This window comes from Thunnus thynnus, chromosome 10 (assembly GCF_963924715.1).
Source record: "Thunnus thynnus chromosome 10, fThuThy2.1, whole genome shotgun sequence".
Classification (NCBI taxonomy): domain Eukaryota; kingdom Metazoa; phylum Chordata; class Actinopteri; order Scombriformes; family Scombridae; genus Thunnus; species Thunnus thynnus.
The window spans coordinates 13728436-13741845 of NC_089526.1; the positions used below are offsets into that span (position 1 = coordinate 13728436).

The 13410-nt window shown below is 39.5% G+C and overlaps 1 protein-coding gene across 1 annotated transcript; it reads right to left on the bottom strand.

Moving 5' to 3' along the window:
* Window positions 1-23: 23 nt before the first annotated feature.
* On the bottom strand, window positions 24-12033 carry cldc1 (C-type lectin domain containing 1). The gene is given in 12 exon segments (XM_067600190.1): window positions 24-131; window positions 134-307; window positions 986-1043; window positions 1991-2071; window positions 2073-2131; window positions 2133-2170; window positions 2255-2354; window positions 2357-2394; window positions 5317-5427; window positions 10791-10824; window positions 10826-10894; window positions 12028-12033. Coding segments are annotated over 12 exon segments (876 nt in total).
* Window positions 12034-13410: the final 1377 nt, after the last annotated feature.

The window sequence follows — 13410 nt, forward strand, 5'->3', positions numbered from 1 at the left end:
CTTAAAAACAGAATCCACATTGCTTAGCCTGGTCTTATATGTATTTTCCAGACTTTCCAGCTGTGCAGTATTTTCAGTTGTGTGGAGATTCTCTTTAATTGAATGGCATCCATCTGGCAGATATGTTTGTACAGTATATGTGATCACAAGGGACATCAAACCATGTCTTTGAATGGCGGTCTAAGGTGGCACAGTCCTCGCCATGTTCTCCTCCTGACTGATGGTTACCTGGCTCTGAGCTCCACTGATCCCAGTAGACAGAGGGAGACAGGAAGGTGTCATGGATAGGGTAAACTATAAATAAAAACTGTGAACATTTCTGACAAATGTGAAAAACAAGCTCTCCTCACCCTAGCTCTGGGTTTACTGATGAATTAATTATATTTTTTTGGCTCTCAAAATTGTGATCATAGGTTTTGATTCAGGAATGGACAGCATCTGTCTTCAAAAAATGAATTTTACACTTATTGCCATGCTGTAAATGTTACTTTGCACCTATTGTATATCTCACTTCTCAGGTTATATCTAAGGTTGTAACATTTCCTCCTGGACAATTTTCCCCAGTATCATCAATATTTAAAGTGTTAAATAAATGCAGGATTGTTAATAGACAAACAAATTAAAAAATGAATAATTGAATGCATTAGATATTAAAATGAGATTATACTTGTGTTGCAGTATTGTATTGTCCAACCATCTCCAGTCGCCATCATTCTCTCTCTCTTAACCACTACAAGATCTAGCCAAAATAATAAAAATAATAAAGTTTATTTATATTGTACTTTTCAAAACCAGCAATTACAAAGTGCTGTACAAGCCAGACACAAAAGGAACAAAGGACAGAATAAATGATCAAATACACACATATTCCCACATATATATTATTAAAAACAAATATAAATAAATCAGTGAATAAAGATTATAAGAAAGCTTTATGATAAAAGTGAGTTTTGAGAAGCGGCTTAAAAGAAGTTGTTGAATTTACAAGTCTGAGATTCTCTGGCAGGTTATTCCTGACGGAAAAGGCTCTGGCTCCTTTAGTCCTGTGTTTGCAAAAATGTCCTCATCCCCAAGGTCTAAAACTCAAATTGGTCTCCACAAAGATAGATGTATCAGTATATATACAAAAACACACACTCATCCCTGACATAATGCGTCCCCAGCCCTTAACCCCATAAAGACCTACATACACAACATAAACCTAATCCCAATCTTAACTCTAGGACTAAGTGTTAGTGAGGAATGGACTAAATGTCCTCACTTAAGACGAAAAGCTAAAACTAGTCCTCACAAAGGTACACACAAGTGCACAAACACACACTTTCTTATTATCAGGTTTCTACACCGGGAAGGATCATCACTTGCTACAGTAAAACAAACTCACATCGTAAACACTTTAAGGCCCAAAGTGGGATTTTTTGAATTTATACATTTAAGGGAAATTTTACAAACAGTACCAGCCAAAAGTTTGGACACACTTTTTAATTGAAGTGAATGGGAAAGTGTGTCCAAACTTTTGACTGGTACTGTACATAATATGCCTTTATTATGCATGCTGGCTCATTGTCACACTGTCATAGCTGACTGGGACATTTGAATAGAACAGAGCCATCGTTAATGTTATTAGTAACACCTGACAAGTCAAAATGTCTGCTGTGAAGAAAGCCCTGTCAACCTAAATCTAACCTCAAATCTCAAACTATGCCTTTGCAAGAGTAAACACCAGATAAAGTGACCTTGGCTTTCAAAGATGCATTTATGTTCCCCCATCAGTGCACGCGTGCACACGCACGCACACACGCACACACACACACACACACACACACACACACACCCTTGTGTCTTTAGTTTTCCTCTCTTGCAGACAGCACACAGTAACAGGCCCAATTAAGGGGAATGAGGAACACCTGTGCTGGTCAGCAGGGCTCCGCAGACTAAGTGCTATTTTCCATCTATGCAGTTTGTGGATAAATTGTGGTCATTTCAGTGCCTGTATAACCACACTACACACACATGCACATACAAACTCTCATGCTGCTGCTTGCTGTGCAGTATGGTAAGATGATTTCCCATCTCTGCTTTCCAGCCAGTCCAGCTTGTCCTTGCTGAAGTAGTAACACTGATCCCCAACAGTGGAGCCATCCCTCTGGACACTCCCTACACCGCTTGACTGTCAATGAGGGGAAGATGAGATAAAAAGATGAGGGGAGCATTAAATGAAGATCATGCACATGTTTGATCTACATCCTGTCACCTGTCTTTGAGCAGTGCTGTCCCAGGGCGGTGCAGTCCTCCTCACAGAGCCGGATGTAACATCTCTGCTCAGAGTTCCGTTTCAAAACCACAGACGCATGCAGAGGCCAGGGGGGACACCTGGTGCCTGCCTGCCAATCACTGATGATAGAGTGAGTCTATGAGGATGTACAGTGGTACTTTGGGCTAAATCAGTCCAGAGGAAAGTAATTGGCTGGGCATTTGGTTTCTATAAAAATAAGTGAGGAAATGTGAACGCTTCTTGTTGGAGACACTATTTAATTTACATGATGTAATACAAAAAGGACCAGATGAATATATATATTGTGTTGAACGTATAATAATAAAATAAAGACTTTTAGGAGGACACCTAGCTACATGTTCTCTTCCTGTTTTTAACAACTGCCCTCACCACAACAACCACAACACAATTGGTCTGAACCAAATTGTGTGTTGATCCATCTAATAGTTATTGACATATTTCAGTCAAAACCACAAATGTCAACCTCATGGTGGCACTAGATGAAAAGTCAGGGGATCACTAATGTCAGAAGGATTCATCCTTTGTTGAGATATTTCAGTGTGGATCAAAGCGGTGGACTAACCGACAGAGCGACATAGCATCCCTAGAGCCACGCTGCCAGCTTGGCTAAAAACTAATTTAATTTTCATACTGTTGTGTTTTCTCATCCACCACTAGCTTCTCCCCCGTCAAACATATGATGCTCTTTGGTTCAGTCTGTGAATCTCTCTAAGATTTTATTGCTGCTGTCGCTGGAATAATTTAGTTTATAGCTCCCTTGTGGCTGCAAGAAATGATCATTTACAATGTGAACTTACTGTGGTTTCATTGCCAGATATTTCCCACATTTAAGTTTCCTCTTTTTACATTGTCACTTCCTCTGTGCCTAACAAAAAAAAAAAAACATATTTCAGTAATGCTTCATAAGAAGACATTTCGCAAAAAGTTCACAGTGTTTTCTGTTGATTCTCCGTAAGCTGAAACTAAAGAGAAATGGTCATTTACAGTATGAACTTACTGTGGTTTACTGTGGTACCACATTTTAGTTTCCTCTTTTTACATTGTCACTTCCTCTGTTCCTATTAAAAATATTTCTGTAATGCTTCATAAGAAGACTAACATATGTACTGTGACACTGATCATAAATAAAGATAACAGACATACATTTATGTGACTTTTATTTCAACATACTGGCATGATGACATCATATAGACACAAACAATATGTCAGAATGAGTTGGAAACATGACAAAGCATTTTTGCACTGGTCAGGTTCAGAAGAACTTAAAGTCAATCTTACTGTCCTTTACTTCATTTCGCATAATATTCATAGTGTTTTCCGTCAATTACCTGTAAGTTGAAAGTGTCACTGTGGTTAGTGAATCACGTCAGAAATAGTGGGTATTATGAAAATTAGCTAATGACATTAACATTTCCTGGAAAGAGTACCAATACCACAAAACAGGTGCAGGTGCTGTGGTTAAGTGTGGTTCATTTCATAACATATTACACAACTGCTGTGAACGGTATTTTAAAATTGTGCTTACAGACTGAGTAGATGTTGGCAACAGCAGCTGAGAAATCAACCCCTGGTCCACTTACTCGCTTGTTCTTGTGCTTTCCACTATATGACATGGCCCTCAGCAGCAAATTGAGTTTTCTCACTTACCTTAGAGGCGTAGATGCATGTCCAGAATAAGTAAGAGTACCTTGAGTCGAGACTGTTTTGTCAGCTGCTGTTTCCAACGTCAAACTAAACTTTCAAGTCAACGTGGATGAGAAGTCCAAGAAGTCCTCAAAATCTTGGAAAGTTTGAACATTTGCTGTTACTGAGCAACTGAGCAAACTCAGTAAACTCTCAAAGTGTTTGATCAGATGTTAAAATGTGCATAGATTTCAAACAAAAGCATTTACAGTGCACCTAATAGAGCGAGAAAAAATATTTCTTCCTGAGTAAAGTGAAAATATTTGTATTACCAGTGAGGTTGGGTATCTTTAAAAAAACTACAATATCAGTACCAATACCAGTACCCTTAAAGTGATACCGATACCAATAGAGTACTTAATTCGATACCCATATTGTGAATGGAAGCAATCAGTTGTGTAAAATGCCACCGCTCCTCCTTATCACCACAGACTGTATGGGTTGTAGCTACTGCAGTAGTGGGCCAATCACATGTCGCATTAAATCGAGGAATGCTTGCGGTGCAGCCAATCACCGCAAGCATTCTTCAAAACCATAGAAATAGTCTCTTTTTTTTTTAGATCTGGGTACAAAAAGGATCAAAAGCAGGTATCATCTGAATGGAGAGGTTTCAATAATACTTGGTACTGGGTTATTTCGGTCGATACTTTAAAGGTATTGAGTACCGATGCTCAGCCGTAATTACCAGCTATCAGTCACTACACTGTGATACAGTACATAATGTGTGTGCCTCCTATGCCATATTCATAACATCAAATTAAATCTACATCTTAAAATGTTACAGATTCAGAATAGAAAGTGTTAGACATTTTGTTTTATTTCCTTCTCTTGTTGCAACATGTGCGAGTCATCATTTTCAGATCCTAAAATTGTACTCAATAGCCTCTGTGTGAGTGTGTATGAATATATGAATGTATGTGTGTGTATGTGTGTGTGCGTGTGAGGAAGAAGGCTGGCAGTGGTAATAGATCAAGCACGTACAGCCCCAGTGGTGTTTGTTTTAAATGAGAGAGTTTCCTCACAAGCACATTATCAGGCTGAGCTGCCAGAGACGGTTGGCCCTGCAGGAGAAATATTTCACAATTATGGACTTTTGTGCTTTTTCTATTACATGACCCTCACTGGACTGGAGAGTGCGCTTTATCTTTTTTATTGCCAATTATAGGTGTCCAAAGGCACACTGAGCTGAAATAAAGAGAGAGAATAATCAGCAGGAGTGAGAAATAGACTCAGACTTACAGACAGAGAGACAGACAGGCAGATATATGTAGCATACACACTGAGAGTGGAGGGCAGGAAACATAGGAGGAGGTGAGTAAGACAGCGTTTATACTTACAGAGCACAGTGAGGATAATATTGGCACAGACAGAGGCCAAAAAGCCAATACGCATCAGGAGAGCAGGCCGACTCCTCAAATACTGAATGCCCCGCTTCAGTCCCTGGGAGCCTGATTAGACACAAAAACAGTCCACAGCATGGTACCTGTCAATTCACCATTTTTAATCCTGTGGTGTGGCACTGAGTGCAGACTTTGAGGAGCCTGTAGAGCAGAGCCATTTGACCAGAATTTAGCTTCACAACATTTCCTATTCTCAAAAGATCTTCTACTGAAAGTTACGCCAAGTGGATATTCTTTTTATTTGAATCTCAGACTATTACATATGCATACTAATACAAGGAATATGGATGACATACACCAACGTGTTGGTTTCACATGCTTTTAACGGTGGTGGAAGAAGTATTTATATCTTTTACTTGAGGAGAAGTAGCAATACCACGTTGTAAATATACACTATTACAAAAAAAGTCCTGTATTCAAAATCAAAAAGTAAAACCAACCACAAATGTGTCAGAAAAATGTACATTAATATCAAAAGTAAAGGTGCTCATTATGCAGAATGGCTCCTGTAGTGTTACATTATTATATATCATAACATCCAAGAGTCAAAGATTTATTTGTTACATACTCACATTTTCAATATGGGCAGTGAAATGTGGGATGTGATTTTATTAAATAAATTAACATCAAATATTATTATTGTCATGATCAACTCCTCAGTCACTCTCCTCCAGCCCACCGGAGACCCTCAGCCTTTTCTCCCTGTTATGTTGAGACCGGATTGTGTTGGAAAAGGTAGATTTGAGTTGAATCTTTGAAAGACTATCTGGCATGATGTTATTTAAGTTGCCTTTGTTAGTGAGTCTGTCTTTGTTTTGTTTCCACTCAGTCTTGGTTATTTGGAGAGTTTTTTTAGTTTCCTGTTTCTTACAGAGAAGTTGTAATGTTGCTTCTGTATTTGAGTTGTATTCATGTGTATTCTGTGGTGGTTCAATGCTTGTCAGTTTACTATGAAGAGGATTGTGGTTTTTTTGGGTTTTGGGATTTTCTGCTATGTATTTTCCCTCCTTTGCCCATCTACACACCTGCCCTGCATCACGCCTCGTTAGCCCTCCCCTGCTCTGTGTTTTCCCCACACCTGCTCTGTATCAGCCTCGTCAGTCCTGCCTTGCTCCTCGTGTTTCCCCCCCCGGCTCCCTGTCTGTTCTCCTGTTTCGTCAGCCCGCTCCCCTCTCCTGAGCTTCTCCCCCCATCTCCCCACCTGCACCTCATCTCCTTGTTAGTTCAGTTTGTATTTTAGCCCTGGTTTTCAGTTCAGTCTTTGTTGAATCCTTTGTTCGGTTTGTTCTGCTCGTCCTGTATTCTGTTTTGATCAGCCAGCTTTTGTTTTTGTCTGCACAATCCCAGAATAAAGAAGTTTCTTCAGATTTGCTCTGCTTGCTGTATTCTTCCTGCATTTGGGTCAGTTTCCTGCTACTCCTCCTGACAATTATTGATGCATTAACATGTATGCAGCATTTTAATGTAGCTGGTGGAGGTGGAGCTCATCTAAGTTACGCAACGACTGGGTAGTTTAATCTTTAATAATGTATTATATTCTATAAGCTGTTTGTGTGTAAAATCTTGTAAATGAACTATAGATGTCACATCTAGAGAGGCAGTGGTGGAAAGTAAACTTATGCAGATACATACTTAAGTACAACTTATGTACATGTGTATTTTAATTTTATAAGATATACGTACATACTTAACAAACATACCTTTATTCATTCACACAGTAAAACAACATAAGCCAAATGAAATCGATAAACACCCCACAGCTTATAAAACCAGTAAAATAATATTGCACTAGTATTGTGCATTGTACCAGAATATTGCAAGTTCAACATAAAACCAATAACTTAAGTATTGCACATGCCAATGTAGACCAACTGTAAACTGCTCTGTAACCATGTAGTGTTACACCAACACAGCATTTAACTGCTGCTGTTTAAAATCTTAATGGATGATGAGACAAATTAGTTTTTATAACGGTTTAGTCTGCATTTTAGTACTCTAAACCATCGGCCAGTATGCAAGGCAAGTTTATTTGTTTAGCACATTTCAACAACAAGGCAATACAAAGTGCTTTCCATAAAACTTAAAAGGCATCAAGACAGAACATAAAAAGCAACACAAGGCAATATAAAAAGACATTAAATACAAGTGTTAAACTGGAAATACAAATAAGCTAAAATTGAATAAGACAGATAAAACAGGAGAATAAGTTACAGTGCAGTGTAAGATACTAAAAAAAGCCTCAAATTTGATTTAATAAAGGCAACTACAAACAGAAAAATCTTCAGCCTTGATTTAAAAGAACTGAGAGGTGCAGCAGACCTGCAGTTTCACCAGAAGGTAAACGTTCCTATTCAGAATGAAGAATGTTTGAGGGATCATTAATTATTTGCTGTGCCTCTCTAAGCACAGACTTCTCATACTTAAGTTTTATGCGGTTTATTCTTCACTATACATTTTAGAGGGACTCCACTGCATTTATTTGCCAGAGAGATAGAGATATTTGCTTTTTACTTTGCAGATTAAATTCTCTAAACCCTTTAAAGAGTAAATGAAATGTATTGTAAAGTAAATTAAACAACCAAACTCTATATAAAATAGGTAGATATATCTCCAACTGTTAGGAGTAGTGGAGCAGATGAATCCAAATAAAGGAGAGAGGAGACAGGACAGCAAAGGATGCAACAAACCTAAACTGAAAACCAGGATTTAAATACAAACCAAACTGATGAGGGGAAAAGGTACAGGTGGAACAGGAGAACAGGAAAGGAGCTGATTGGCTGGGGAAGACCCAGGGATCAGGGGAGGGCAAACAAGACTGATGCAGGGTGGGTGTGGAGGGAAAAGCAGGCTGGGAACACAGGAGGAAAAACACAGAGCAAATAGAAAACCAAAAACCCAGAAACAAGCCCATCTAACAATATACATGAGTAAACTTAAATACACAAGTACAGTATAACCTGCAGTCTCTCTTATACACAATTTCATGATGATGCAGTTCTTCAAAACATGGCACCCAGAGGCTGTAAATGCAAATTATTCAAATCTACAGAAACAAATGTTAACAAGCCTGCTGTATACAGTGCTGCTTGAATGTTTGTGAACCCTTTAGAATTTGCTCTATTTCTGCATAAATATGACCTGAAACGTGATCAGATTTCCATTCAAGACCTAAAACTAGATAAAAAGACACCAGTTAAACAAATGAGACAAAAACCTTACACTTGTATGTTTATTTATTGAGAAAAATGACCCAATGTTACATATTTGTGAGTTGCAAAAGTATATGAACCTCTAGGATTATCAATTCATTTGAAGGGGAAATTAGAGTCAGGTGTTTCAATCAATGGGATGACAATCACGTGTGAGTCTGGGAGGCCCTGCCTTATTTAAAGAAGAGAATTCTGGGTCTTCACTGTCAAACTCTGAGCTTCACAACACAGGTTTGTGGTAGTGTATCATGGCTCAAACAAAGGATATTTCTGAGGATCTTAGAAGTAGAGTTGTTGATACTCACCAGGCTGGAAAGGGTTACAAAACCATTTCTAAAGAGTTTAGACTCCACCAGTCGACTGTCAGGCAGATTGTGTACAAATTGAAGACATCCAACACCATTGTTACCCTCCCCAGGAGTGGTCGAACAACACAAATCACACTGAGAGCAGATGTATAATACTCTGGAAGACCACGAGGGACCCCAGGGTAACGTCTAGGAAACTAAAGGCCTCTCATACAATGGCTACAGTCAATGTTCATTAGTCCACCATCAGGAGAACATTGAACATCAATGGTGTGCATAGTAGAGTTGCAAGGAGAAACCCACTACTCTCCAAAAAGCTGCCGTCTACGGTTCGCTAAAGACCACATGGATAAGCCAGAAGGTGATTAGAACAATGTTCTGTGGATGGATGAGACCAAAATTAATCTTTTTGGCTTGAATGAGAAGTATTATGTTTGGCAAGAAGCAAACGTTGCATTCCAGCATAAGAATGATGCCATGGTTTGGGCCTGCTTTGCTGCCTCTGGACCAAGACGGCTTGCAGTCATTGAAGGAGCTATGGGTTCTGAGTTGTACCAGCACATTATACAGGAAAATGTCAAGGTATCTGTCTGTGAACTAAAGTTCAACAGAAAGTGTGTCATGCAGTAAGACAACGACCCTAAACACACAAGTCGTTCTACCAAAGAATGGTTAAAGCAGAAGAAAGATAATGTTTTAGAATGGCCGAGTCAAAGTCCTGACCTTAATCCTAAAGAAATGCTGTGGAAGGACCTGAAGCACGCAGTTCATGCAAAGAAGCCCACCAACATATGTCTCATATGTTTAATTGGGTTCACTTTATCTAGTTTTAGGACCCGTGTAGGTATCTGATCATGTTTTAGTTCATATTAATGCAGAAATACAGAAAATTCTGAAGGGTTCACAAACTTTCAAGCAGCACTGTAAATTGCCGCATCTCAGACGTCTAACTATGTGTGTTAAACTCCTGAGTCATATTTCACAACTAGTGTGAAAGCAAACTTCAATTTCCTGTACAAGGGTCTTCTCCCACTCAGTCCAGTTCAACAAACAGAGAAAAAGTCCAAGAGCATCTAATGGTGGGACATAGAGCCAGACTGGGACAGAACCACAACACCAACACAACCAGCCACAATATTAAAATGCTGCTTAATGCAACAGTAATAATAATCCAATAATATAATATATAATAATTTCACACTGAGAGGTTTAATTCTGCTGCAGAATCAGTACTTTTGATACTTTAAGTAGATTTTGCTGATAATGCTTATGTACATTTACTTATTTGAAGGCCGAGCCTTCGCGGTCCTTCACAGTCCTGTTGGCATCCTTCCCTGGCTGTTGCTGTTGCTGTTGCTGCTGCTGTTGTTGTTGTTGTTATGATTGTAGTTATTCGCCCCCCCCCCCCCTTTCCCTCTTTCTTTCTCTCTCTCAACCCAACCGGTCAAAGCAGATGGCCGCCCACCAAGAGCTGGGTTCTGCTTGAGGTTTCTACCTGTTAAAGGGGAGTTTTTCCTTTCCCACTGTCGCCAAGTGCTTGCTCATGGGGGAATTGTTGGGTCTCTGTAAATTAAAGAGTACGGTCTTGACCTGCTCTATGTGAAAAGTGCCCTGAGATGACTTTTCTTGTGATTTGGCGCTATCTAAAAATAAAGATTGATTGATTGATTATTTTGAAAGCAGAACTGTTACTTGTAATGTAGTATCTTTACATTTTGGTATTACTACTTCTGTCACCCCTGTGTGTAGTAAAGTACAAGTACATTTCTCTCTGAAATGCAGTGAAGTAAGTAGAATATCATAGAAGAACAGGCATGTCATACTTGAGTAAATGTACTTAGTTATGTTTCACCACTGGCTCTTACACGACATTTCTCTTAAACACCTAATATACCACTTCTGTGTTTGAGGACGGATCTGTTCCCTCCAGGTTGTGGTCTCCTCTGTGATCTCCTGCAGGCTGGAGTAGTTTTCTTTGTCCTCCTTGCCCGTAGTGTCCTTGTTAACACACTTTCTCGCTTTGTCTCTCTTATACTATACCTCCTCTGGTCCCTAAAGGCTTTCGTATCTCCGTACACACAGCAGCAATATTTCTCCTTGAAATTAAATTTGTCCCTGCTTGGTTGATTTATCGAGGCACGTCCCTCTGCCTACACCACTGCTGCAGTGTTAATCAAATGTGTTCAGAGAAGTACTGCGGTGTTAAACTATGATTTACCTTCAACTAAATAATTTGTCTGTGTTTTCTTGAGGAAAGGAGACTCTGATAATCCAAACTGGGGGGTTTTCTCCTCAGTTTTGTTGACTCTGTGTGATGTATTCCTGCTTGTTTCTGTGGTGTTTTACTGTCAACTTGCCCCGCGTTGCATAATCCCAGTAGCTTCCTCGCTCCCTAACGCTGTTAAGAGAGAAGCACTGATACTGGATATGACAGATGTGTGATAGATGACACAGCACATTATGTGGGCGTGAGAGTCAGAACCAAGAGAACAGCAAGTACCTTCAACTTCCTGACATTAATTAAAAAAATTAAAATTGGAAGTGCGACAAGGTTGTGATGGGAAAGCAGGTGGGAGCTGTGTGCGTGGTGTGTGTGTGTGTGTGTGTGTGTGTGTGTGTGTGTGTGTGTGTGTGTACTGTAGTAAAGAAAGAAGAAAGTAAGAAGAAAGTGCACTGATTCAGGTGATGAGAATCTGTGATTATGTGCAACCGCAAAATTCAGCTCACTAGTCACTGAAAAGGACACCGAGATAAACACAAAATACTCCTCCTCTGCTTTAATTAATATGGTTTGCATAACAAACCCCCCCAATGAAGTGAAATAGCTGACAATGGCTGTGGGAGTAAGGTGCCAAGAAAAAAATTAATAAATGGGACATATACCAAAAAAGAAAAAAAAATGTTGACAGCCTGCTGGAGCAACAGGGAGGGCATCTGGTGTGTGTGTGTGGTGTAGAGGTGATATTGTTGCAGCTGCTCTACTAACGAAGAGAATACAAATAACTCATCAGACACACACATACATACACTGTGCTGATCAATGATGAGTCATACATTTTAGGCCTCCACCTTTCCATTCTAGGAAAAAGTGGCACACAGGGTGGCAACTTTAATGGTAAATAACGCCCAACCTGCATGCCGGAGCTCCAGTGGAGCCATCATCAAATGTTTGTTTATCTAATCCAATATGGCAGGTCATCAATGGTTTGGCTACAAGACATTGCACCATCTGAGTTAACATGCTTTGAACACTCCAATCTGTCTGGTAGATTTATGCAATCTGTGCTCAGTAAAACACCCGGAACGCAGAGAGAAGAAAAACAAAGTTTGTGATATTCTGCAACCTGACAGATATGATGAACCTCATCAAAAAGAAAGGTGTGTATGTGGGTCTGTTTGCTTGCACTAATGTTGTATCTTCATGTTTATCTTCTTTTACATCTCATCAAGCACCCTGAACATCAGAGGCCATATACCTCTATGTTCTCGTCGGCCTGTTTGTCTTCTGAAGCCTTCTCTCAGGCTGCAGACAGTCCAGAGGAAGAGTTTTCCTCTCTAAAGCTGCGACTACACCCTTTGATGCATCGATACAGACTCCTGTGTCAGCTCTACTCCAACCTGGCACCAAACTGCTCAGCTGCAGGTACTGTATATCCTTCCTTCAGGCCTCAGCAGATGGGCGATAACTCATCATCTGCTCATACACGTTATTGTGTAATCTCTCATGTGTTCTACATCTTTCTATAAATTTTTAACTTGAATTTTGGTAAGTAAGTTTGTATGATTGTCTCTCTTTTTTTTGCCCATTTCAGGGCTTCAGGTAGGGGATCAGTGCTTCTTCTTCATCGCTGACAGGTTGGACTGGACTTAATAGTGCAGACAGATGTGCAGCCATTTGCCATTTTGCATACCAAAGAACAGCATCCCACCCCCCACAACACTATAAATACAAGCACTATAAATACTGTACATACACGACCAAGAGTTAAGCATGAAAGCTTCAACATCTGTAAGAAAGATTAACAGATTTACAACAAAGGCTCTGGTGCTACAGACATGTACCGTAGCTGTAGTGTTGCCGTCACATCTCTCTATCACATACAGCAAATGTAGTATTCAGTGTAACACCTACACAAGACCTATTCTGTGCATGTCCATATGTTAGAGGATAACATTAAAATAAAGGTTACTATTTTGGAAACATGTGAAATTCAGGTAGACATTACCATCCAAATTGGTAAACACAATGGAGTTCACTGAACCTGCCAAAAATGTTTCCATGTGTCGGATTTGACCTTGTTGAGCAGATGCAGTGATAAACAGAAATGTCCATTGTTGCTGTTTACACATGCAGACCATTTATAACAGTGAGTGTTCACTGACAATGTTTTTGCTGCTTGGTAATACACCCAAAAATATGGAAATGAGTCCATAAATATGGCCTATTCCTGAATAAAATAATTATTTACTTATAATTACAAATATTTAGTTCCCAGTTGACTGCAAATGTCAAT